General features: G+C 37.2%; 1 protein-coding gene across 10 annotated transcripts; it reads right to left on the bottom strand.

Moving 5' to 3' along the window:
* Positions 1–7: 7 nt before the first annotated feature.
* On the bottom strand, positions 8–23,090 carry CRYZL1 (crystallin zeta like 1). Of its 10 annotated transcripts, none has more exons than XM_075033785.1 (15): positions 22,970–23,084; positions 22,297–22,378; positions 21,817–21,888; positions 18,985–19,062; positions 18,387–18,459; positions 17,687–17,731; positions 13,513–13,581; positions 11,342–11,475; positions 10,411–10,522; positions 6,481–6,504; positions 5,265–5,363; positions 4,412–4,533; positions 3,850–3,941; positions 2,099–2,222; positions 8–1,390 (listed from the first exon to the last, which is right to left on the bottom strand). In XM_075033785.1, the coding sequence occupies exons 3-14, from the start codon at positions 21,880–21,882 to the stop codon at positions 2,108–2,110; spliced, it is 1,029 nt and encodes a 342-aa protein (XP_074889886.1). In that variant the 5' UTR covers positions 21,883–21,888; positions 22,297–22,378; positions 22,970–23,084; the 3' UTR covers positions 8–1,390; positions 2,099–2,107. The 10 variants fall into 10 exon arrangements, with proteins under 10 accessions (XP_074889886.1, XP_074889887.1, XP_074889884.1 ...); XM_075033786.1 differs by having other exon boundaries at positions 19–1,390; positions 2,099–2,148; positions 3,836–3,941; XM_075033783.1 differs by having other exon boundaries at positions 25–1,390; positions 2,099–2,144; positions 3,836–3,941; positions 6,481–6,501.
* Positions 23,091–23,481: the final 391 nt, after the last annotated feature.

Here is a 23,481-nt window from a genome sequence, read left to right as displayed (position 1 = left end):
TCTGATCTACTTTGTTTTGTAAACATTTAAACTCAAATGAACCTGGGAAAAAAAAAGCAGCTGGGTACAAAGCTTCAGAATAAATGTCAAACTAACAGAGGATTCACATGCTTTAGACGTGTGTGTACACACATGCGTAAAAGCATCAGTTATTTTCAAGGCTGCATTACATCACATTAGTAGTAAAATAAAATTTACTCATGACTTTATATGCTTCCCTTGCATCATTTATCAAGAACCTACTACCAGTCCAGTGAATGATAGAAGATAGATTAATCATGGTTCTAGATAATCAGTTTTCACTCAAATGCTCCAACTTCCTACACTGTTTAAAGTGCTAGTGTCTACTGTTTGAGCCATCCACACAGTGAAAATGAATAGCACAGCTGAACAGAAAAAATACTTTTGCTCTCAACTAAGAGCAAGTAGGAAGCCACATGCTTTGAAGAAAGAAAACCAGCAGTTCCTTCCATACTGCTGATTTGCAGATGGTTCACAGTAATGGAGAATGTTGGATAAACAGATTTGAGCAGTGCTAGGCATAGGACTGAGGTTAAAAGAGGGGAAGTGGAAGTGCACAGCATAGGAAGGTCTTACTGGAAAGATATCAAAGCTAACATTACAGTAACAAGACACATAAAGTGCCTCAAACATCTGAATGACACAATCATATCAGCTTAACGACTCTAGATTTACTAGGTTCGCTGCCTCTTTGCTAAAAAGAAGAAAATTATCTGTGGGGAGAACTCTTACTGTCAGTACCATATCCTTCCCCTCTTGCATCCTTGCCAGTTCTGATGGTTTTGCCTGTCTTTCTATTAAATAACAATTTAAAATGTGGATTAAAGACTTTAAATGTACCGCAGGAAGTGCTCAGTCTCAATGCAGTCAACAGCAAAAGGTAAATATTAAGATGACTATTGGTAGGGGCTGGAGAAGGGAGGACTAATAAAAAACACCAGATTTTTTTTTTCCCTTTAATTTCTTATGGTTGAAAAACAACAGCAACTGAGGTTGCCTGTAGATGTTACTGACATTTGTAATTGGGGCAGGGCAGACAAGATTGGTATGTCAAGACTGCCTCTTTAGAATTTGCTGATGGGAACATTCTGCTCAAGTGGATAAAAAACCCACCCTTAAGTCACAGGAGCTTCACAGACCATTTGTGCTGAGGTACAAAAGATCTTCAACTTGTGGTTACAGAATTATTTGAAAGTGTACACTAATTTACTTCTCAAATACATTATGTTTCTTTATCTTCCACAGGCTTAGAAATCAGGAAATTGTGTGTCAGAACTGGATGACTTGTCTTTTTCTTGCTTGATTCTTCTGAACTATTTCCATAGAAACTTTGGCTTCATACAATGGGATTGGTTCATCCAGCTGAGGCCTAAAATGGAACAATACATCAGAAGTGTCTGGTGAGCATGCACAGATCAACAGATATATTGCAGGACTACTGCTATAGACTTTACTTTCACTATGTAAACTTTATTCCTTAAACAAAATAAAAGTTTTACAGCTTTGCTTGGGTTCACAGAAAATGGGAAGAGCCCTAAAGCAAACAGGAAACAGAAGTTAATTAAAAGATATCCTTCTTACAGGGGAAAAAAAGGAGGGGGAAAAAAAAAAGGTGGTAGTGATGAGGCTTTTGGTCAACAGAAATACAGTTACCCTGCATTAAGTGAAAGGATCTTCCATTCCCACCTTATTATGTGAGTCTTCATATCTAGCGAAGCTGTCACTCTTCTCAGAAGAGTATGACAGACCTACCATCTTTTACAGCCAACACCATTTCTCAATCAGATGCAGAGCAGCCAGACATATGCTCTTCCTCCACCAAGAAAAGAATGTGCTGCCTCTGTTAAATTTTGACATACAGCATAATCATGGGGTTTACCAAATTTCCTTGTGCTTAGCCTGCTATATGGTCTATTTCTGCTTGTAATAAACTGCTCTATGTAAACAATGTGAGGCATCTTTTCCTGAGCATCCCAATATAAATATGCAGTAAAGCGCTGGCAAGAGTCTTCTACTCTAATACTGAATTAAAAAAAAATAAAAAAAAGAAAGAAAGAAAAAAAATCACATTTCTCACCTGAAAATGCTACTTGATAATTTCTCCATTATATCTTCTAAGATGGGTATCTAAGAGGACTGTCAAGGTAGCAACGTATCTACAGATACATCTTTCTATAATCACATTTGCTGGCAAGAGCCCTGTATTGATACAAAACCAGCAGAATGAAGGCAAAATGAAAATTAACCTTAATTCCAATCTCTATATCAGATTTATGCACTTGTTTATATATCAGAAACCTCCTTTCCTGAAATAGTATGCAGAAATGACATATGGAAAACAGAATTTCGAAAAATAAAGCAAAAGGGTTAAGATTGACAAATGCAGCCCGTACTAGTACAACATTAATCAATCAGAACAGCAGTTGCATTTTTTGTGCAGAATGAAGATGACGGACTTACCAGTACCAGTTAACTATCCCTACTATTCATATAGACATCTGCAGTAAAAATAAAGTTGGGAACATAGTAGAGTCTGTAAATTCTTGGAGCACCACTACATGTCTGTAAGGGATCTTTTGAGTTAATGACTAACACTCATGACAATGCAACAGATGAGTCTTTATATACAGCTCAAAAAATGATGTTCCTTCCTTCATTTTAAGAGCAATCTGGTTAATATTTGAAGCTCAAGCCGTTTTAAAAAGCGATCACCTTGTGATTTCTTCAGATGATATTAATGCCATATGCTCAAGAATTTCACAAGATACACAGATCCAAAAAAATCCTCAAAACCAAAACAGATTTCTCCTTTCAACTTTAAAGCCTGTTGTGATAAAACGTGCTGTGGTTATTAAAGATACCCCAGGAGACAATATAAGAAATCTTACTGTTTAGTCAGCTTACTTTTTATGTGGGTAACTACTCAGTATGCATTCAACAAAAATACCAAACTCCAAAACAATTCATGACAATCCACATCCCATAAATATTTCCTTAGTGTTCCTGACCTTGCCTAATGTACTTTGCAGTTTAGTGGAGGAGGGGAGGGCTTCCTTGCAGTACAGTTAGTCGTTTCACAAATATAATGACTTAATCCTCACCTGCCTCTGCCATTCTGCTAAACTGCAAAAGTGATTCAGCAGATCTCATAATCTGCAGTGCAGTACAGAACAGGGAGGGTCCTTAAAGCCGTAACAGACAAAGCTTCCATTACTGGAACCGATCCACTGAAAACTGTTATGCTAGTAGAAAGCTCAGAGTCCAGCTGCTTAAGACCAAATGTAGGTAATGCAAATGAAGGAGGTATTCCTCTTCCCACACCCACATCTTTGCTCAATAAATTTAATGTACATAACATTGCCTATAAGGAAAAGGTTATGAAGCCAAAATATTTTAATTTTTACAGTTAAACCGATTGCATTAAGATTTACAGGTGATGCACCTACTGCCCAAAAGAACAAAAAAAATAATTTCAGAATGTCATATGCATAATATAAAAACTTATAGAATCAAATATTCAATTAATTGGTTCAATCTTGAACCAAAATACTGCATTTTCTCCAGAATGTGTGTTTTCTATTTCAGCACTGCTTTTCATGAAGCACATAGAGATGTATATTTAGAAGGAATGCAGAGACTGGTTTAAAACATGAGTGTATGTTATATTTTAGTTACACTGTATGCTTAACTGTGCTGACCTTTAAGCCTGTGGTTACATGACTGAGTAGAAGAAAATCTATTAGTTGGTTTCTCAGTTATATTTCCATCCACTCGTATTAGCAGTCAGTATTCAAAATGACCATCAAAAGGATATAGAGATACTTCCCTTGCTGTATATTGGACAAGTTCCATATCTCATCATTCAGAAAGGAGACTGTGGCTCCTTTAAGAAACAAGGTATGGCTATCTGGAGGATCCAGCTTAAACAAATTGAAGAAAAATGTTATTTAGTTATACTTTCCTATAAAAAAATAAAGGTTACATGGTTATTTTATATAGATGGTTAAAACAAACAAAAAACCACCCCTCAGCCATTCTTAAAACTTAGCAAATTTGTAATATTTACAGCTTTAAATGATACTTTTCTGTCTTGTCAAACTGTTTAATACCCTGAGCCAAAAAAAATAGGTCCTTTAAAATGTCAGTACAGCCAAGCTATTAACTTACTATCATGTCCAAGAAGACAGCCCAAAATTGCCCCAAAGGAAAATAAAAACATTTATTATTAATGCTGTATACTTCCCATTTTCTGGATGTGAAAATTTTCTTAAGTGAAAACTGATATTAATTAACAGTGGGGAACTGTTCGGTCATGACAGAAACTCACAGACACATCCACATATATATATACACTGTGGTACAAACTAACTTACTGACACAGTATCTTTACCTGGAGATTTTTTTCTGTTGTTATCCAGTGACCCCCAACACCAAGAAGAGTAATGATATCATGCTTATGAGGCAGCAGCTGTGATTTTGAAGTTGATTCATCTTCAGCACTATATAATTTCACTGGGGGGTGGGGAGAACAAATTCATTTGAGCTCAGAAGAAAATTCTGTTCAGAATGAAATGCCCATCTCTTCGTGTACTGAAAACCACATATCTTGGGATTCTTTACAGTCCTACGTCTTCAGATACAAATGAGTTGCAATATATGCATGTGAATACAATGAAAGACAGCTGTCTGGAACAGCACTACAATTAAATTAGGCTGTTAGTCACATGAGAATATCTGAGAAAGTAGACGATTAGGAAATTCAATATATGTTTCTTTCGACACATTTCAGTGGAACTCTAAGAAGTTCTTCAATTATTTTAGCTAAAAATAGCAACTTCCAAGTTTTCAACTATTCCAATTGTTTTAGAATACAGGTTGACAGTACTGGCGATTATGGTGTAATTTTTATATTGAAATACGGTAGCATAAATGATGTCACAGCTCTACTCTTTAAACACATTTTTTTCTTTTCAGTTTCATATAGAGGAGAATTTCAGACAAATTTAGCAGATGACTAACAGTATTAGATGTTTCCACTAGAGGGTGATATGAGGAGATCTTAAAGAGATCTTAAGGAGTTCTATTGAATAAAGATACATACATAAAATTGCATGAGAACAAGCAACTAAATGTAATCGTTTGAGGTGATGCAGCCTCCACCTATATTACTTGGAAATAATAATAAAATAATTTAAAAAAAACCCTAATGGTGCTCTGCAGACCGATTTTCATCGGTTACATACCTCCAGCATCTAGAACAATGTCCACTCCCAGGCCACCCGTTTCTTCCAAGCAGCTTTCTGCCACATCTATCTTTCCATTTGACACATCTATCACTCGAGCTAGAAAAAGCATTACATTTGGTTAACTACAATAAAAAAAAAATGTAGAGTTTCCATTCAGAGCAGAACAGAAAGTTTTTAGTTTCTGAAAGTATTGCAAGCAATTTTGCAGCTAAGTCAAAAAAACTCACCAATAGTTTTTTTTCACTTCCCAATACAGTGCAAGATCAACACCAAAAAATATGTATTAGCTTAATGCAGAAGTAAAACTCACAAGTCTGTTTAGGCCAAAAAGGATAAAGTATGCCACTATAAGAATTAGAAAACCTTCAGTAAGTTCATTCTTTGCTATTCTTCTTTTCTAAAAGCACCTTCAAAAACAGCAAGTTCTGGAGTGACTAGACATGTTATTGAAGCAAAAGAGAGTGGCCAAAAGATAAGGAGGCACCTTATTTCACATCTCCCAACTTTCAAATTTTATCTATCAAATAACCATAGCAGTAATGCTTTGGGAGAGTTTTGCAAGCATAGCTTTCTTCCCTTACTCTACTCTCCCTTGCAGAGCCCATCTCTTGCTTCCACATCATAGAGGGAAACAAAAACCTATTCTCCCTGGCATGGAGCCCTGTCTCCCAGTGCAAGTCAGAAGTAAACATGTAAAAATGCAATAAATTCAGTCACTTACAAGGCACTGACTTGACTATTCTTATGAGTCCAGCAAGTCTTTTAATCTTACTATATCCATCTTTTCTTTAAAACAACGCGTAGTAACTTATCTCACAGCATGGATAAACTTATTAATATATTACTTTCTGCATGATGTTTTTAACCTCTAAATGGCTCTCTGGGTCATTAAATAGATATTTAGATGGAAGCATTTACATATCCTCTTGAAATATTTCTGAACTGAAAGTCACTAATACATTTTGTTCTCATATATCTATAACACTGTATTTATAGATGGTTATAAAGATAAACCACAGAATCAGGAATAACTAGGGCAGAGAAGTAGCAGCTAAGTTTTTTAGTTTTGTTTCATAATAATGAGAACAAACATTCAGAAACTACCAGGCCAAAGACTTCTCAGCAAAATGATAACTGAAATAATGTCAAATAAATTTGGAGGTACATTTTCAAAGCATAATGGATTAAACTCAAATTTTCTACGTGTACTTACCCACTAAAGGCTGCCGTATACCTTCTTGAATTTAATCATGGGGGGTGGGAAGGAAGGGGAGAAGAAAAATTGCAAAAAAATTAAGAAAAGTATTAACATATACTCAGTTAATGCTTTGGGTTTTTGTTGTGGTTTTTTTTGTTTTTGTTTTTGGTTTGGTTTGGTTTTTTCCCCCTTCCAATCAAATCATAAGATGCATTCAAATTCTTAGGTCAATCATTCAATTTTTTCACTGAAGTCAAATTATCTGGCTAAAGAGAACACACATGGTCATAATTTAATAGAGATGTCACATTAATTTAATAATGGTAGTCACATTTCCTGTATGCAAATAAAACCCCATAATATCCTTTTCTTATTAGTTTCTTCAGTCAAGAAGTTAAAAGGTTTTTCCTAACATGGCAATTTGACATGGTATAAAGTTTCTGCAAATAGTTTCACTTTTTGAGAATAATTCTGATTTAATAGACCCAAAGGCTGACTATCAAAAAGAAAGGCAACAGTTTAATCAGTTTGTCTATTTTCTGATTTGTTTAGTAAAAATTTCCAGTTTTGTTACTTAATACAATACTTCAAGAAGTACTCATCAAAATCCTATTCAATTTTCTTCCTAGCAAAACGTTGTAACAATATCTCTGCACTGTGGAAAAGGCTGTGCAACAAATGATAATGTAATTTTCTATAATCCTTTGTCATTTATACAAAAATTCGCACAAAACATTTGTAAATTAGTTCAGTTTCTTCTTCTGTGACTTGCACAACTTCTAAAGTAACATTATTCTGACTGGCAAAAAGGTTTCCGTTTCTCTGTTCACTGTTGGTGAGAAGTAGAAATATCAATATTTCCACAACTTGCTACCAGAGTTTAGTCTCACCCAGTAAGTTCAACTACAGAGTTTAAAAACTGTCACACAAAAGATCTGCAACTTGGTTTATTGAACATGTTCAAGAGAGCCATTAAATCACTGATGAGTTCTTACCAGAAACGTATCCCCTGAAAGCTCAACATTGGTTTTAAAGGAAAAAAAAAACCAACCCAAAACAACCAACTGCAAACTAACCAACCAACAAACCAAAAACCAAACAACAAACCAAACAAAAAAAAAAAAGAAGGGGGTAACCTAGGGAACAGAAGAAATATATATGTGTGTATATGTATTTTATTCTCCTGTTCTCCAACAGAAACTCATCACATTATTTATGTAATATTGTGTCTCTAGTCTGACATATAGGCGTTAAAATTTCAAAATTTATTATAATCCCCTCCTTCATACTATTATTATATTTACTCCAGAGATTACTGGAGACATGCAAAGACCCCATCCTGTTGGTCTAAATATGAATCCTTAAACATTAACAGGAACTTCTACTTCAGGCACTGGAATCATATTTGTTAAAAACAAAACAAAAAACCCAAATCGCAGAAACAGTGGCTTTTTGCCTTTACACTCAAACTGTTTCTCTTCTTAATGCTGTACCCAGGTTATATCTCTTTATTTGAGGTACAGTTGCATTAAATTTTTTTCCCCTAATGTTTATGTTCCACAAATATTTGCCAAACTGCTAAACGAAACTCCTATTGCTATAAAACAAGCACATAAATGAGCAATATATGCAATGGCCTTTTCACTACAAAAGATGGTTATTTCAGCCATTTTATGAAGCAGCTAGTTATGCTATACACTGATAACACAAACTGCTCTTCATTGGCAACTGATAGACTCTTGCTAAAAACTAAACAAAGAAAACACTAAACAAGCACAAAACTGAAGAAGCCTCCACCAACAGACATTAGGAGCCAGCATAGATATAGCTAGCTACGCTTGGGTTACTTAGAGCACTTATTTTATATTAACATTCATATAACTTAAAAATGCCAGCAAAAAGTAAATACACCAAGCAACCCGAAGTCATATGAATATGTGCTGACAGGACTATGATAATCAAATTAATTGCAAAGTCCTTTCTTGGCTAATAAAGTTTTCATATCATTAGCAAAATATACCCATAAAATATTACAAAGCAAGGTTTAAGGTCTTTTGTATTTACTCTTTCACCCTGCAACAGCTGGTATATCAAACCTCTACATATCAACAGCATTCACAAAAATGCTTTATGTTCTGATGTCTGTAATGTCTACTATTACAGTAAAAAAGACTTCTGAAATAAGAAAAGGAGAAAATAGCTTTTTCGTGAAGTTGCAAAAAAATAGAGGTAATATAAAAATCTACAGAAATAAATCTGCCAGGTCTTAGAAGAAATGATTACATTCCCAACACAAAACCTTGCAGTTCCCTGTTGAAGATTGTTAAGGTCAGACAGCAAAAATGTCTGTCTCCCTGCTCTTGTGTAATAACCTCTGCACAGCACTCCACTTCCTGCTGCATTATCAGCACTCCAAAGCCACTACTGGAAGAGCTAAATACTCACTTGGTAGGCTGGAAGTGAATCACTCCCCAATGCTGCAGATGTGTGTGAACGTGCAGCCCCAGAATGCACATGCACACTGTGTTGTCTCTGTGCTTCCACTGCCAGTTCTGTTCTTGGGAGCCAGAAAGGAATTAAAATTGACAAGAACTCTGTTCTCTCTGTGTCTGAAGAGCAACTCTCTGGCTTATTTCGTCCCTCTGCTAGCTTACTGTTCTTGAGCCAGCAGGGAGAACACAAGGACAATACTATGTGCACCTGCATATCAGCAATGCCCGGTTTCAGTGAGTCACTAAGAGCAAGAGAGGAGATTTGAAAACTGCTCTAATTCTCCATTTGGAAAGCCAAGATTGCTAACAATATTATTATGCAAAACAACAAAGGAGAAAGGAGTCGGTCAGGGACAGTTAACCTTGACATAATCTTTTTAATCAGATCTCAACTTAGCCCATATATATTTTGATTGATGCAACTGTAATATATGTAGACGTGATAACTGACTACACAATGCTTTCCCCCACAACAGCATTCTTATAAGGGACACAGCTACTCTTACGTATACTTCTTTGAATGATAACAAAAATCATACACTGAAAAATAAACTTGGTGATTATACTGTTGCAGTCTTTGCATTTTGAGGAGGAAATACCATACACTAGTTTTAACCTTGTGTTCATTGCACAGCAAAGTTCATGGACTGCAATCAAACTGGACTTTGCAATGCCATCCTTTATTTTAAAAGTGTCTGAATAAAGACATATTCTACTTTCCTCCACTCTGCAGCATCAAAATAAGAAAAAAGTTTGATCATGAAAGATGCTAGTAGCTTCTACGTTGAGTATTTTCCCATGGTCCAAATAGCACTGTTACTTTGAGGGAAAAACCCCAGAAAACTTCAGTATCGAAGGGAAGAAATGGAAGAAGTCATAGATGAATGCAACTATTATGTCTAATGCAAAGCTCATTTAGAAAATAGGAAAATGCAGAGCCTTTGAACATCCAGCTGCAGTTATGACAGTACTTGAAACTGAGCTGCCACACAGCTTGATAAAATACTATTAGAAGTAATTTGAGTCTGATGATTACTGTATCTCAAGTATATGATTACATCTGAACTCTGGCTCAGGTACCTAGATTACATACTGTGATACTGGTGATTTAGTAATGCTTTCTTCTTTTTCACAAGCAACAATTTTATAAAATGAAAAGACTTCTTGAGTAGTTAGGCCAAAAGCTAGCACTCAAGCACTATTCTGTGAGATGGAAAATACTGAGAGACAGTCATTACAATTTAAATGAAGAATAAAAATGCCATTAAATACACCTAAAACAGAAATTAAATACCTATGGAGTACAGAATAAATTTTAAAACTATTTAATTAGACTATTTATAAATTTGTATTTCAGTTTTCAGCTACTGAAATAAGTCTCTAGAATAAAAAGAAAAAAAATATTTTGAGACATTTTTTAGCGTAAACTTTAGCACTGAAGAATATAACTTACCCACAGGAGGTCTAAGTCTCTCCAGGTACTGCTTATCTTCAAGACTGTATGCAGTAGAGATTACTTTAGCTCCCCTATGTTGTGCTAACTGAATAGCTATTGTACCAAATGGCTGCAGAAGAAAAAAGGTAGATCAATTTTTTTACAGCAACAATTTGATGCTGTTTAAGAAAGATTATACTGCAAAGGACATTCAGGAGAAGTCAGGAGAGTATCCAGAAATGAACTTACTCCTTCAGTAAAACACATCTGAACCAAGAATTTTAATATTTCATAGATCTGCTTCTGTTCTAAGTGAGGCCAAAAAAAGTCTTTTCATTGACTGGGAAGCTCTGAACAAACTTTCAGTAATTAACTAGCTCTCCTCTTCAACAAAATACCTCACATTCTACTTTAAATAACGCAAGTGCCATAACTGCAATTTTAACATGTAGCTTTGGGCTTGCTTGCTTGTTGAAGGAAGAAGTGCTCCCAAGGAAAAAGCCCCAGCCACATTTACATTAATGAATCTTGGCTGAGGCAAGCTCCACATCTTCATTAGCAATAAAGATTGCAGTAATGCAAATGAAATTATTTATATCTAAGAGAAGTTAAAAAGCAGTGGTGGGAAAAGAATAAAAAGTTAAGGCACTTTCCTCCAGTTATACCTGAGGGCTTAGGGTAAAACTGTCAATGTAAATCACCAGAAAAGAACTACCTCTCTTCACTACCCATACAACATGTAAAGGACTGTATTCTTGGCTCAGTATCTTACGTGGGAGGGCCTTTCTTATTAATGCATTAAGTTGAGGGTGCTGCCAGGAGAAAAATACAAGGCTTGTAAGTTTAGTATGTTGTAAGAAATCCAATTGTTCTGATGATAAGACGGTTATTTATGGCAGAGGTAAACATTCTGTTCTGAAATTGTTACTATTGCACAGTTGTTACCTACACTTGCTCCATCCATTACAAGGACAGTTTTTCCAGGAGAGACTTGGGAAAGGTAGTGTAAAGCTGTATATGCTCGGACACCATCACGAACAGTCCCAGCCGCTTCAACCCAACAAACTTTTTCTGGTTTACGAACTAAGTTTGGGGAAAAAACAAACAAACAAACAAAAGAGATGGGAAAAAACAGCAAGTCCCTGACATTTCACTCATAAGGATTTTTTAGACTTCATCGATTTCTAAAACATGAAAGAAAATTATAGAAGTCATATCATCTACAGGTGTAATTATGATCTGTTTCACAAAGGCAATACTGCAATGTTTGTGGCTCATGGCAGCATTAGGTCAGCTACATAGGGTCAAACTGGAAGAGGCAATTGTCATTCCAAGAATAATCAGTTTGCTTCTGCAGCACTCTTGTGAGCAAGTTCAAATACAAATACAGTATTTAAACAGGAAAAAAGAAAAAAAGACACACTTCCTACCATAACCTCCTGACAGAAATTATCTGAAGAGGTCTCTTCACAAAAATAATTCTGACACAGAGAACATACAATGCGAGTTCCAACTCATGAGTTCCTAATTCTCTTTCTCTATAAGTTAGAATCTTCTACTTCATAATCCATTGGTATAAACAGCTTCTGGAGGTTATAACACACTTTAAGAGAGATAAAGGTCATGATAACATTATTTGTCACCTCTGTTTTCTGTTGTCTCTACCTACAAGACACTAACAGTTTTCCTATTCTATCCACACTTAAAAGCCTGGGGAGATAACGTTAATGAAGTACTCTGTTAACTAGAATTCACAAGTTCAAACACCATTTTTACTGTAAGCAATTTACATGATTTAGCAGAGACCTTGATACTAAGCTAGAAAATCATCATTGCCCAGCTGAGAGTCTAGCATAGAACTTAACTAAGTAAGCACAATCCTCTTGAGGCACTCTAGAAAGGTAAGACTGGAAAAGTTTGGTCTGTCCCTTTAAGCATAAGGATTGACAGTTTAGCCTGAATTGGGGAACCTATAAAACAACATAAGCAATGCGATCACCTGGGATCATTTATCAGTGTGCTGGAAAAGAATTCTAGGGATCATTACCAGCATCATCACTTTGTGTGCTAGTTCATACTACTTAGCACAAAGTAAGCTACTGAAGGTGATATAAAGTCAGAAATATTTTCTGCCTATAGTTACTGTAAATAGTGATAAGGCAGCACAGACATCTACATTTCATTTTGCTTGATTTGTACTTTTAAGTGTTAGAAAGAATAAACCTTACTTTTTCATCTCCATGAGTCCATGACCTATTTTGCAAAAATTGTCATAGCTAGTCAGGAAGATTTCATCTTCAAACAAGTCAACATAAATAATACTTGTTTGCCTCTCATATATATATTAAAAAAAACATGGAGAGGATGTTTTACGATATTTTACACAATAAAAGTAGGGATTCGGTTTTGGTACAAACAAATTTAAAGCAGTCACCTCATAACTACACAGGTTGAATTCATGGACAGTCACAGAAACACAATACAAACTAATTTGAGCAAAAGAGTAGCTTGCTCAAAGTAACACAACAAACTGTTGGCAGAAGCACAGAGATTTCCAAATTTAGTATTCTACACATTAAAGCACTCTCTACCCAGAAAGGGGGAAACTAGAAACTCACAATAATTGAAAAGAATGTTTCAATACTAGGTTTTCCCCTATCCTCATTCCCTGAAAATTCTTTTCTCCAGCTTCTATTCTGCTAATTTTATCCCATCTGTTAGTCCAGGCACAAGTGATATTCCTAAATTGAGTCAAAGTGAGGAAAAAAGCAAACTTCTCATTTAATTTTGTGACAGATGAGGTGAGGAAAAAGTAGAAAGACAATGAAGCAACAAAAAGGGAAGTAAGAATGGGGGGCGGGGTTAAGAAAAAGAGAGTCAGCTTATGTGGTTTAGGCAAAACATTAACCCATTGAATGATAACAGCAAAGATAAAGCCCTTGAGAGTACATAGTATTCAAAGGTTCTATGAACAGGTGGAGTAGACAGAATGTCTGAATGTTGTTGTACAGAATAAGTTTGCCCAGAGGTCCAAGTTAATTAGCTCCCTATTAGAAAAGCTAAACTGAAGTCTAAAGATAGAGTAAATGTAAGTATTAGTAAAATATATGAACTACATACCCAAATAATGCTCATGAACCAGAATAACTTCACAAAGACCAGACTCTTCGGAATCCAGGGGCAAAATTCCTGAAAAAAAAATTTAATATAGACCTTTAATTTCAAACAAGCATACACTATAACCAAAGCAAGCTCCTAATGAAATTACTAGTCCCACTTGGTCAGTTGCCCTCTTGTCAGGTTTATGACAGGTTAAGAAAACTTGGCAAGGTAACAACCTGTAATATCTATGGGCACAGTGCACAAGAGGGTTCCAAACGTGCTCCAAAGAGCATTTTGGGGTTGAGGACAGAAAGAATGGGGACACTACTGAGTGCTTTTTGCTACTGGTATGTTTAATTTTTGTCAGGTCATGTCTGAACTCATTTCACACTGCTCTCACACTAATGAGTGCTCCTGTTTCTACTCTGAGCCATGGCTAACAAGAAAATCAAGCTCTCATATTGCAGATGGGCACAGACCAAGCCACACTACAGATACTTCTACTCTTCCATCCTAATAACGTGTGTTGTTAGCAAAGGCAGCAAAAAAGGGACAGAAAGAAGCAGAACAAGCAAGAATGCATGAATGCAAGTTTTAAAAAGTTGGAAGAGAAAAGAGGAACTGAAGGAAAAAATAACACCCATGGAAGACAGAGAAAGCAAACACAGAACAGGCAGAAGAAAAAAGAAAACCATCCTGGTCATAACAGTGCTTTTTTCCTCCACTGGGCAAAGAAGGAGATTCACGAACAGTAGGTTCTGGTAGCCAATCAGTCTTCTGACTATATGTACCTTCTATCCTCAGTAAAACAGTATCTTTTTCCCTTCTCTCATCCAAATCTTATACTCCATTTAGACCAATGCAAAGGCTTTGACTTAAAATCCTTAGCAAATTTGGCTAAATCTCTCAATGGTTTATCTATAGAAAAATACAAAGTCTAAAGTGGCTATCTACAGCAGCTATTGTGCAATTAGGAAATAATGCAAGAACGGCAAGAATCTCAGAACAGAACACACTTTCTTACAACATCACTATCACTTCTGTCTTACTTTTGTAACTTAAGTCATCCTCTAATCCTTTAATTTAGCATATGAAATATAAACATGTATGAAAGAATGACCCTAAGAAGTATCTCTTCTATCCTAAAGCATCATTCAGATTTTGATGATTAATACAATATCATATTTCAAGTGTTAAGAAAAATTTCCTTATAGTAAACTAAAATAGCCTTGGCACCTAAACCAGTTTGCATTCTAGCATCTTACTATAGGTAAAGCAAAACACAGAATGAATAATACATGAAGACATTCCTTTTCTTGACAGACACAAAAGTTCAGGAACAAGTCACATTATCTGCTAACAATCAAGACAGCCTCCAAGGAGTTATTATACATTGCTGTCAACTCATATTGATTTCAGGGTCTCTAAAACCATTCACAAAAACATGACCCTTATACTAAGGGAAAGGCATAAGGCATCCTAAAGAACCGTGCCCCTTAGGATACCTCATAATGCTTACAGAAGCTCCAACATGAAGTATAGACCTTTATTTTACGTATGCTATACACATCAAGCATTTGATACAAATACAAAATTAGATTTTTCACCTTACTTGTCAGAAATACTCCACATAGCATAGGGCTTTTGTGCATTGATTATTTATGTATTCAATAACAGGACATATGGAAGAACTGACACGCAAAGTGGCTAACCACCAGTAAATCTAAACAGTTACGTTTATATTTAGGTTCACGTTGCCAAGTATTTGAGGCCAATTTAACTGTCAGAATATTTTTCCCTGCACTTATTTTAATGAGAAACTTGGCATAGTTGATTGCTAAAAGATTCTGAGAGCAACAAATAAAACTGACTGTAACTTTGAAATAAAGTCAAGAATGTACCTCAAAACAAAAGATTTTTGGCTGGCCTGAGGTTTTACTACTGTATTTTTCTTAACCAAACAAACAATTATGTATAAGATAATACATTATATAGACAAAGAAGTCTCCTCTGGAAGATAAAAGAAGGATCAGAAGAACTTTAAAAGCAAGAAACAATTCTTGGTATGATTTTAGGAATAGATTAATTATTTAACACACCAAGTACTTCCAGTGAGCACAGTACTATTCCTACACGAAAAAGAGTAGAATCATTAATAAGGGCCGTATTACCATATTATTACTCTTAAACTCAATAAGGAGTATGTACCAGGACTATACTCTTTGATAGAAGGACAGGCTTTTTTGTAAAATTCAAGTAAAAATATTTTTATGACAATTGTATATTTTGGGACAGTTTGATGTTATTAAAAACAAAGGTAACCAAAGCATTTGGCAACAGCTCATTTTCTTTCCAATCTGATCATTCATTAACTAGGTATAAACTTACAGCAACGTAACTGGGAAGTGTGCTTATTAGGAAAGATTTACCATAAAAGAAATATTTCACTCCTATCTTTTGTCTTTACAGCATCTATATTGGATGCATAAGGTTCAACAGCTGTTTGAAAGGGAATGCTATGAGATTTCAGTATTTAAAGAAGTGGGTTTTCTTTCTTTTAGGGCTAAAAATATTTAATGTTGTTTTCTTCATTTTCCCATTTCCATACATGTAATTCTGACTTTTCTGTACCTGCATTTGCAAACATTCAGTGTTGAAGAATAAAAAACACAGACAATAGAAGTTTCAGATAAAATGAATCTGCTTCTTTCATGACCCAAGTAGAGATTCCATTCCCTTAATGTCAGATTTACTCTGAAGTAGCTCAGTTGATTCAAACTACTAATTCTATACTTGAATTAACAAAAATGGAATGAAGTCCTAATTAACAAAAACACCCAACCCTCCCACAGCCACTTGGAACATCACTTAGACCTCTCAGGTTCATTGACATATTGTCAGAGGTTCCCCCCCCGCCCCTAACTACTTACTGAAACTGTATTCCTTCAGCTACAACAGAAGGTGATTGAAACACAAATACTGTTTTAAAATATTCAACAGATGCAGCATATGTCAGTAAGATATTTAACCAAATACTGTTCACAATAATGATACTATTCATAGTTCAAAGTTAATTCATATGCAAGACCAGAAAATGCCTGGCCATAACTGTTCTACTTTACTGAACAAAGCAAAGCCGCTTCTGTACCCCATAAAATGGAATATTTATTCCCAACTGTAAGGATTACATCTTCTGTGATGAATAAATAGTTTTAATCACACATCTTATTCCATGAGATTTAAGCTAATGATATGAAAGGTCTGCCACAGTTTTACCAGGAAAAGAAAAGCCCCGAACACTTTGTGTGATTTTTGACTGGAAGTCTGTTTTAAACAACAAACAAAAAAAGTACAGTGATTACCACCTGCCTTTCTGATGGGCTTCTCTGACAGTAATATCATAACAGGATCATAAAGCATGGACTCCCTGTGGTTAAATTAGGGGGGGAAACAAGTCCACTTTCAAGAAATCTAACGTGCAGTAAAAATGAAGATTCTAGAAAATGAGCATCTTGAATCAGTGTTTCTTTTTAAATGTGGCCTTGTATTTAGCAAAATGCCTGAGTACGTGCATTGCTTCTGGCAACTCAGAAAATCCAGTAGAACTGGTGAACCTACTTGCATATTTAAGTTAGGACCACTCTTAATTTCTTTACTCAAACAGGAATTGATGTGACTTCGAAGAAACTGAAGAGTCTTCAGTATGCTTGAAGAGGAGATTCATCACTAGCAGTTAAAAGTATATTTTTATAACATCCTCAAGAAGGCAGGAAATATAAGCCTAGACTTTGTATCATCCACAGAAATCAAAAGATATGTATTAATTACATCAAGATGGTGTTGTGAATACAAATAATTATGTGTGTATTCAGATGGTTGCCTTTAGAACACTCACTCCACATGGCTAATTGGACCCGGGTGTATATTCTTAAAGATTTGGTGAATGCAGTAGGACTATGACAGATTACATTAGCTGGGGACCTGAACTTCAATTCTTATAACCAAAAAACTTCCATAAGAGAACACTTTTAGAATAGAATTCTCATTTATAAGAGTGTATTCATGTGACACTAGTTGAATAATTGAAAAATATATGTCTAATTGTAGCTTTAGCAGTGATTATAACCTCAGCCATTCATTAAAAAAAATTACTAATTGTGTTAGTTGATAAGGCAAGCAAGCATTAACTTACCCACCACTTCATCATCTGGCTGAAAAAAGGTCACCTTTCTTCCAACTCATGAAGAATATATGAAAAGGATGAAAGAAGATATGAAGATAAATGTTTATAGCTGAAATTGAACATCCATTTGAAAGCACTGTTTATCACTAGCTCATAAAACTAAAAATATACCCTGCTAGTGAAAATTTTTTTTTTTCTGTTAAATATGCACATACCGAAACCAAATGTTTAATTCACTAAACTTGGGCACCCCATCCACAAACAGTTACATGCAAGTACACACACGTATATGTGTTTGAAAGATCCAGGCTTTAAACTACACATCAAAGGTGGATGTGTCAGTGAAACACTGCCGAAATTCCCTAACATTATTTTGTCTTCACTATTCCAACAAATAATTTTTACAAATAAATTAAAAAGATTGTTATAGCATGTGCAAGTAATATCTTAAGATCTCAGTATATTTTATTTAGCAAGCTGCCATGCAATTTTATTTTTTTAAACTCTGAACAGATATGCAGGAATTGCAGTTCAGTTCCTTTTTTTACTTTCATTTCAGTATCATTACTGACTTAGGAAAAGCCTCATTAAGAAAGCAAATAGTTCCTACTATTAAACATAGTCACCATACAAATAGTATTTATTTGTTCTGGATTACCAGACCTTAATTCTTGCTCCATACCCTCACAAGACAATTCTACTAACTTACCTTCCAATACAACTCCAGAAATTTCTCGACCAACAGGTATAAGCTCCTTCTCCAGTTTAATTTCTGACAGAAGCTAAATGAAAATAAAGGTTACAACATTCTTACTAAGGCTGAAAATTTGCATATTTATTATCATCTTACAATGTTTGATATTCACAGTAAGAAAGTTGGGCCATTGCCAAAATGTTATTTGGGGGAAAAAACTACACACATTCCTCATTTAATATTAAAACTTTGCACTGATTTTCTGTATGTAAATTTAGAAGCATACAAAAAAAAAAAAGAGAGTTATTAACAGGCAAGCCAAACTGTGACTTAAAGTCAGTATGCAGAGGATGATAAAAGGGATTTACTGTAAGAGAACTCACAAATGACAACTGATCTTTCTCCATAAGTTAGGAACCAAATTACAGGTGCTTTTTATTTCAAGAGATATGTAAGAATACCACATCAATCCTGTGCCCTCTTTCTCAGCAGTAAAGCCATATCCTCAGATGGCATAAATGGAATTGTGCCAATTACTGGCTAAGGCCCTGGCTTAGATCTTCAATGGAAACTGTAAACACCTCTAGCTTTTATAAAAAAAATAAGCAAATACCTTTGTATCTATCCAGCTCAGTGCACAGGCTCTAACTTGTACTTTCACATCGTTGTCTCTTGTAGGAGGAAGGTTTTCCTAGGACAGATTTACAGACGTTACATTATACAATACAACATGAATGTGCTAGTAGGATCCTTTCAAGCTCTTGAAAGGACTTTTCCACAGTCTTTGTTTTAGATTGTTTTGTAGTCACAACAAAAGAATTTTTTTCAGTGAAAAGGGAACTGATAGCACAACGAATTTACAACACCATTTTGAGTACGTGTGTATTACTATTACAAACTGACCACTAGACCTTACTAAACTTCAACAGACACTAACATTTTTCTCTTTTTTTTTTCTGCAAGTTAAATATCACATACTTACCTGAAACAATTTTAGTATGTAATTACCCCCTACTGTCTGTCTAACAAATAGAAGGAAGCAGATCTTTAATATTAAAACTATATTGCAAGAGTGATAGAGAATTTTAAGAGAATTTTGACATGAATGTCTGACATACTGTACTGACAAACTTACTGAGGTAGATGTCCAAGTAGTCCAGACGATGTCAAAGAAAAGCAGTGTTAAGAATTGGTATTAAGTCTGACAAATGACGGCCACCTCACATACAAAAGTGTTGTACTAATGAAGCCTCCCCTTACTATTTCAGCTTTAGGTTTTGGGATTGATATCTGAAATGATTTTAAGTAGTTGAGTACTGCTACTTTAAAGTATTTAATCAGCCAAGTCGAGTTCTGGACTGCTGACTCCACACAGCTGTTGAATAGCTACCTCAGGTACTGGAGGCAAAATCATATATTTCCATGTTATACTGTAGTCTGCAGTGTTGATGTCTGTTGCAATTGAAAGTGAAACACTAACCAGAGAGAGCGCTTTGTTTCTACTTACGAAGTTAAGATATATTCTTAAGTGTTTAAGCTTTCTTTGATTTTTTTTTAAACTCCTCCCAAGAAACAGCTGTTGCTTTTCTCCTAGGCTTAGCAACATGAACAGTAACCTCTGTCCAAGGAATACTGAGCTGAACTTTTTCTCACCCCAGCTGAGTTAAACACATGCTGTTGCTTTAAAATTGCAAGGCATTTTGCCAGTCAGACTGACCTCCTGCTCCTCAAACAAACAGAAGTGGGTTCTCACTGTTTGTTCCACAAAACAGTTGAACACGTACCACATACATATACCACCATAACACATACAAATACCACATCTCTGGTTTAAAAAAAAAAAAAGTAGTTAGATTCTAAAAGTCTTATGTAATTTATGTAAATTTAAGATTATATTGTCTTTTGGAACTATCCTTTTGGTATGCATAACTCAGTGAACCTAAGTACTGCTACAATGCATGTAACAAATTTGCTTTTCTTTATAAAGGAATACAAGTCTTAAGAACAAAAAGAGATGATGAAATGTTTTTGCTGTTAACTGGTTCCTGCCTTCATAATTTAAATATGTCATTATTATGACTTGACCAAGCTAAACCTAAGGAAGGTTCACTATGCAAATTCTTCATCCAAGCTACTGGCTTTTCGTTATCTACCTTCTGTTATATTAAGGTCTCCTCAGCCACCTAGCTTTCCATTTCCTTACTTTTTTCAATATTTATTTCTTTTTAAGATGAGGATTCCATAGTGCTGGTCATTACACAGACACCTGCAGAATCAGTTCCTGTCTGAAGAGATTTAAATAGGCAAATAAGCAGACAAATCCTACGCACAGGAGTGCAGTTTCAAGATCTGCTTTAGCTTACCTAAGACTGTACCAGAGCTGTCTGGCTCAGCTGTTGCCAGCATCTACATATTCCCATCCCTTCCTTTGTGTTGGAGCTAGCAATCATGGAGCCATCACAATGATGTGAACTAACTTGTAACAAATTACTAGTATTTACCTGGATAAGTAAGCTGATCCATCTCACCTTACATCTGCATGATTCCTAAAACCATTACAAGGAAGAGAACAAAAATGTGCTGCTGAAAGGTGAACAAACCTTTTCAGCAAAAGCACAATTTCACAATCAGTTTAAGTAGATCTAAGACTGCCCCATGAATACGCACCTTGGTTGCATCAAAATCACCCATCTCATTGCATCCTTCTCTTCAAGCAGTTCATTAGATGTGCTTAACTACTGGGACTTACTGCTACCCAAGCAAGATTCTCGCCAGTACTACACTGTTTTGACATATGGCTCACAGGTATAATTAGGTACCTATGTTACACAGGTGTACACAGGTACCTATAATAATGTATTTTGTACCTATAGGAGATTTAAGAACACAGATTCACATCCTCAAAACCACGTAAGCATTTTTCTACTCTTCAGACGCCCATACTGCATCAACTGTTGTGTTGTTCCTTTTAAGTTGTAGGAAAACAGGTAGCTAGACAAAGGAGACTTATCAAAGGCTGCACTGTGATCTCAATCCTCACTAAGAGCAAAGAACTCGCAGAAGGAAAAAACCATAAGAGTAAGAACACTCCAAACACGATAAATTTCTCAAGTTATATTTCTACTTTTTCAGTGACCAGAAAATCCAACCAGGAGATGTGAATCCAGATGAAGCCAGGGTTCATTTGGTACGCCTACAAAACTTATTTTTAAAATATGGACACCAAAACTGCACAGAGGAATCTAGCACTGGACTTGCCAAGTGCTGCATGATGATGGTAAAATACACCTCCCCTACTTTCATTTACCTGCCTGTATGTGCAAGGATTACACCAGATCTTTTTTAAGCCTACAGAAGAGTTAGGTATTTCAATTCCCTTGTGGCATTCAGCCACACTCCCTTCTTTCACCAAATGATTAATAGTGCTATTATGATCGGAACTCACTCTTTCCTGGAAGACAAATGTCATTTCCTCTCCAGGTGAATTCTGCTGACAATACAAGGCCTTCATAGTGATCTGAAAAAAGACACAGCAACCAAGCTGTAATACGTGCAATAACTATAGCACAAACAAGTAACTAAAGCTTTACATTACTTTATAAGCAGAACAGTGATTGCTTGCAAGCAACAGAGGGCCTATGGCTCCTTCCAATACACAAGTTCCAAAACAGATCAACAGATAAGGCAAGATATGGTGTTACCTGCAACTGGTTACATCAGTATGGTTGACCATAATATAGCAAATCCTAGGGACCAAGTACGTACAGCAAAAGGCAACAAATGATACACAGGATTTACTGATTGGTGGTCCAATGCTGTAGATGGGTTGTTTGCCACCCAGGCTGGAAGGCACACACTTTGACTAGTTGAGACAAATGCAGTGCACGGGGCAATAAAACCAGTACAGGAATACAAGGAACCTTACGTATGACTTAACTAAAAATCACAGCTCGAGTTGTCGGTCTCCTCTCCCAACTTGGCATGTGTGGTCCTCAACAAACCAGAGCCTTTTGGAGAGAAAAAAATAAATTCAGAAGTAGTCTCTTCAAGTTACAGGAAAAAGAAGAGCACAGAGGAGACAGGCAGAAAAACCATACGGCCATTATATTGCTTCTGGCGACCAGCACTGACCCCTCAGGGACGCCCGAGGTTGAAGGGACCGCCCCGAGGCACCTCGCCTTTCAGAAAGGCGGGGCAGCGCCGCAGCCGGAGCCCGGCGCAACCCCGACGGGCCCCGCAGGGCGCCCCGACCTCGGCGGTGCCGGCCCGCTTCGCCTGGCTCTCGGCTCTCTGCGGCCCCAGCGCCCACACCCTGCCCGAGGGCAGCTGCCAAGCTGCGCCCGCTTCCGTTAGTGCCACCGGCCGCGCCGCCGCTATTATTCCGGTGCTTTCCCACACCGGAGAGCGGCTCGGCGGGAGAGACCAGTGCCTCACCAGCGCCCGCCTCTGCCACCGCACCGCGACACCCGCGGCGCCGCAGCCGCTCCTCAGCGCCCGCCGAGGAAACCCGCGCAGAGACGAGGCCAAACTGAAGGACTCCAACCCCACCCGAGGCATCCCCCAGCGGGAAGAGTTCCCCGGGAGCCGAGACGACGCACCGGCAGTCCCTGGGAAGCGCCGCCACCCCGAGACCGGCGGTTGCCATGACAAACCGTTACTTCCGCCGGCGCTCCCACCTCGGCGCCCTCCGGCGAGCGCGGGCACCGCCCCCACGCCCCGCTCGCAGCCCCCGCGTCCAGAGAGGCCCCACGTGAGCTCGCGATTGGCCACGGCGGCCGCCACTCGGCAGAAAAGAGGGGCAGGATTGGCCAGGGCGGTTGTCGCTCGCTACAAAAGCAGGCGGGAGCAGGCGCCTCCTTCCACTCCGCCCCCGGGCCGCGCAGGGGACTACGCGGCCCAGCAGCCTGCGCGGCACAGCGCCCGGCGGCTGCCCTGTGTGACCTCCCGAGAGCGGGGCTGGCGGCCGGGACACCGCCAGTGGCGGGGGAGGGGGGGTGTGAGGGAAGGAAGAGACGCTGCCTTGAATTACTCTTATGCAAAATAAAGGGGCCGCCCGCTCCCACAGGCGCGTCCCGCTGGAGGTGAGGAGGGAGCCCGGCCGCCCCCTCCC

The sequence above is a fragment of the Buteo buteo genome, chromosome 8 (genome assembly GCF_964188355.1).
Source record: "Buteo buteo chromosome 8, bButBut1.hap1.1, whole genome shotgun sequence".
Lineage (NCBI taxonomy): Eukaryota > Metazoa > Chordata > Aves > Accipitriformes > Accipitridae > Buteo > Buteo buteo.
The sequence above is the reverse complement of the archived record's forward strand: the minus strand, read 5'-3'. Positions and strand labels throughout refer to the sequence as shown.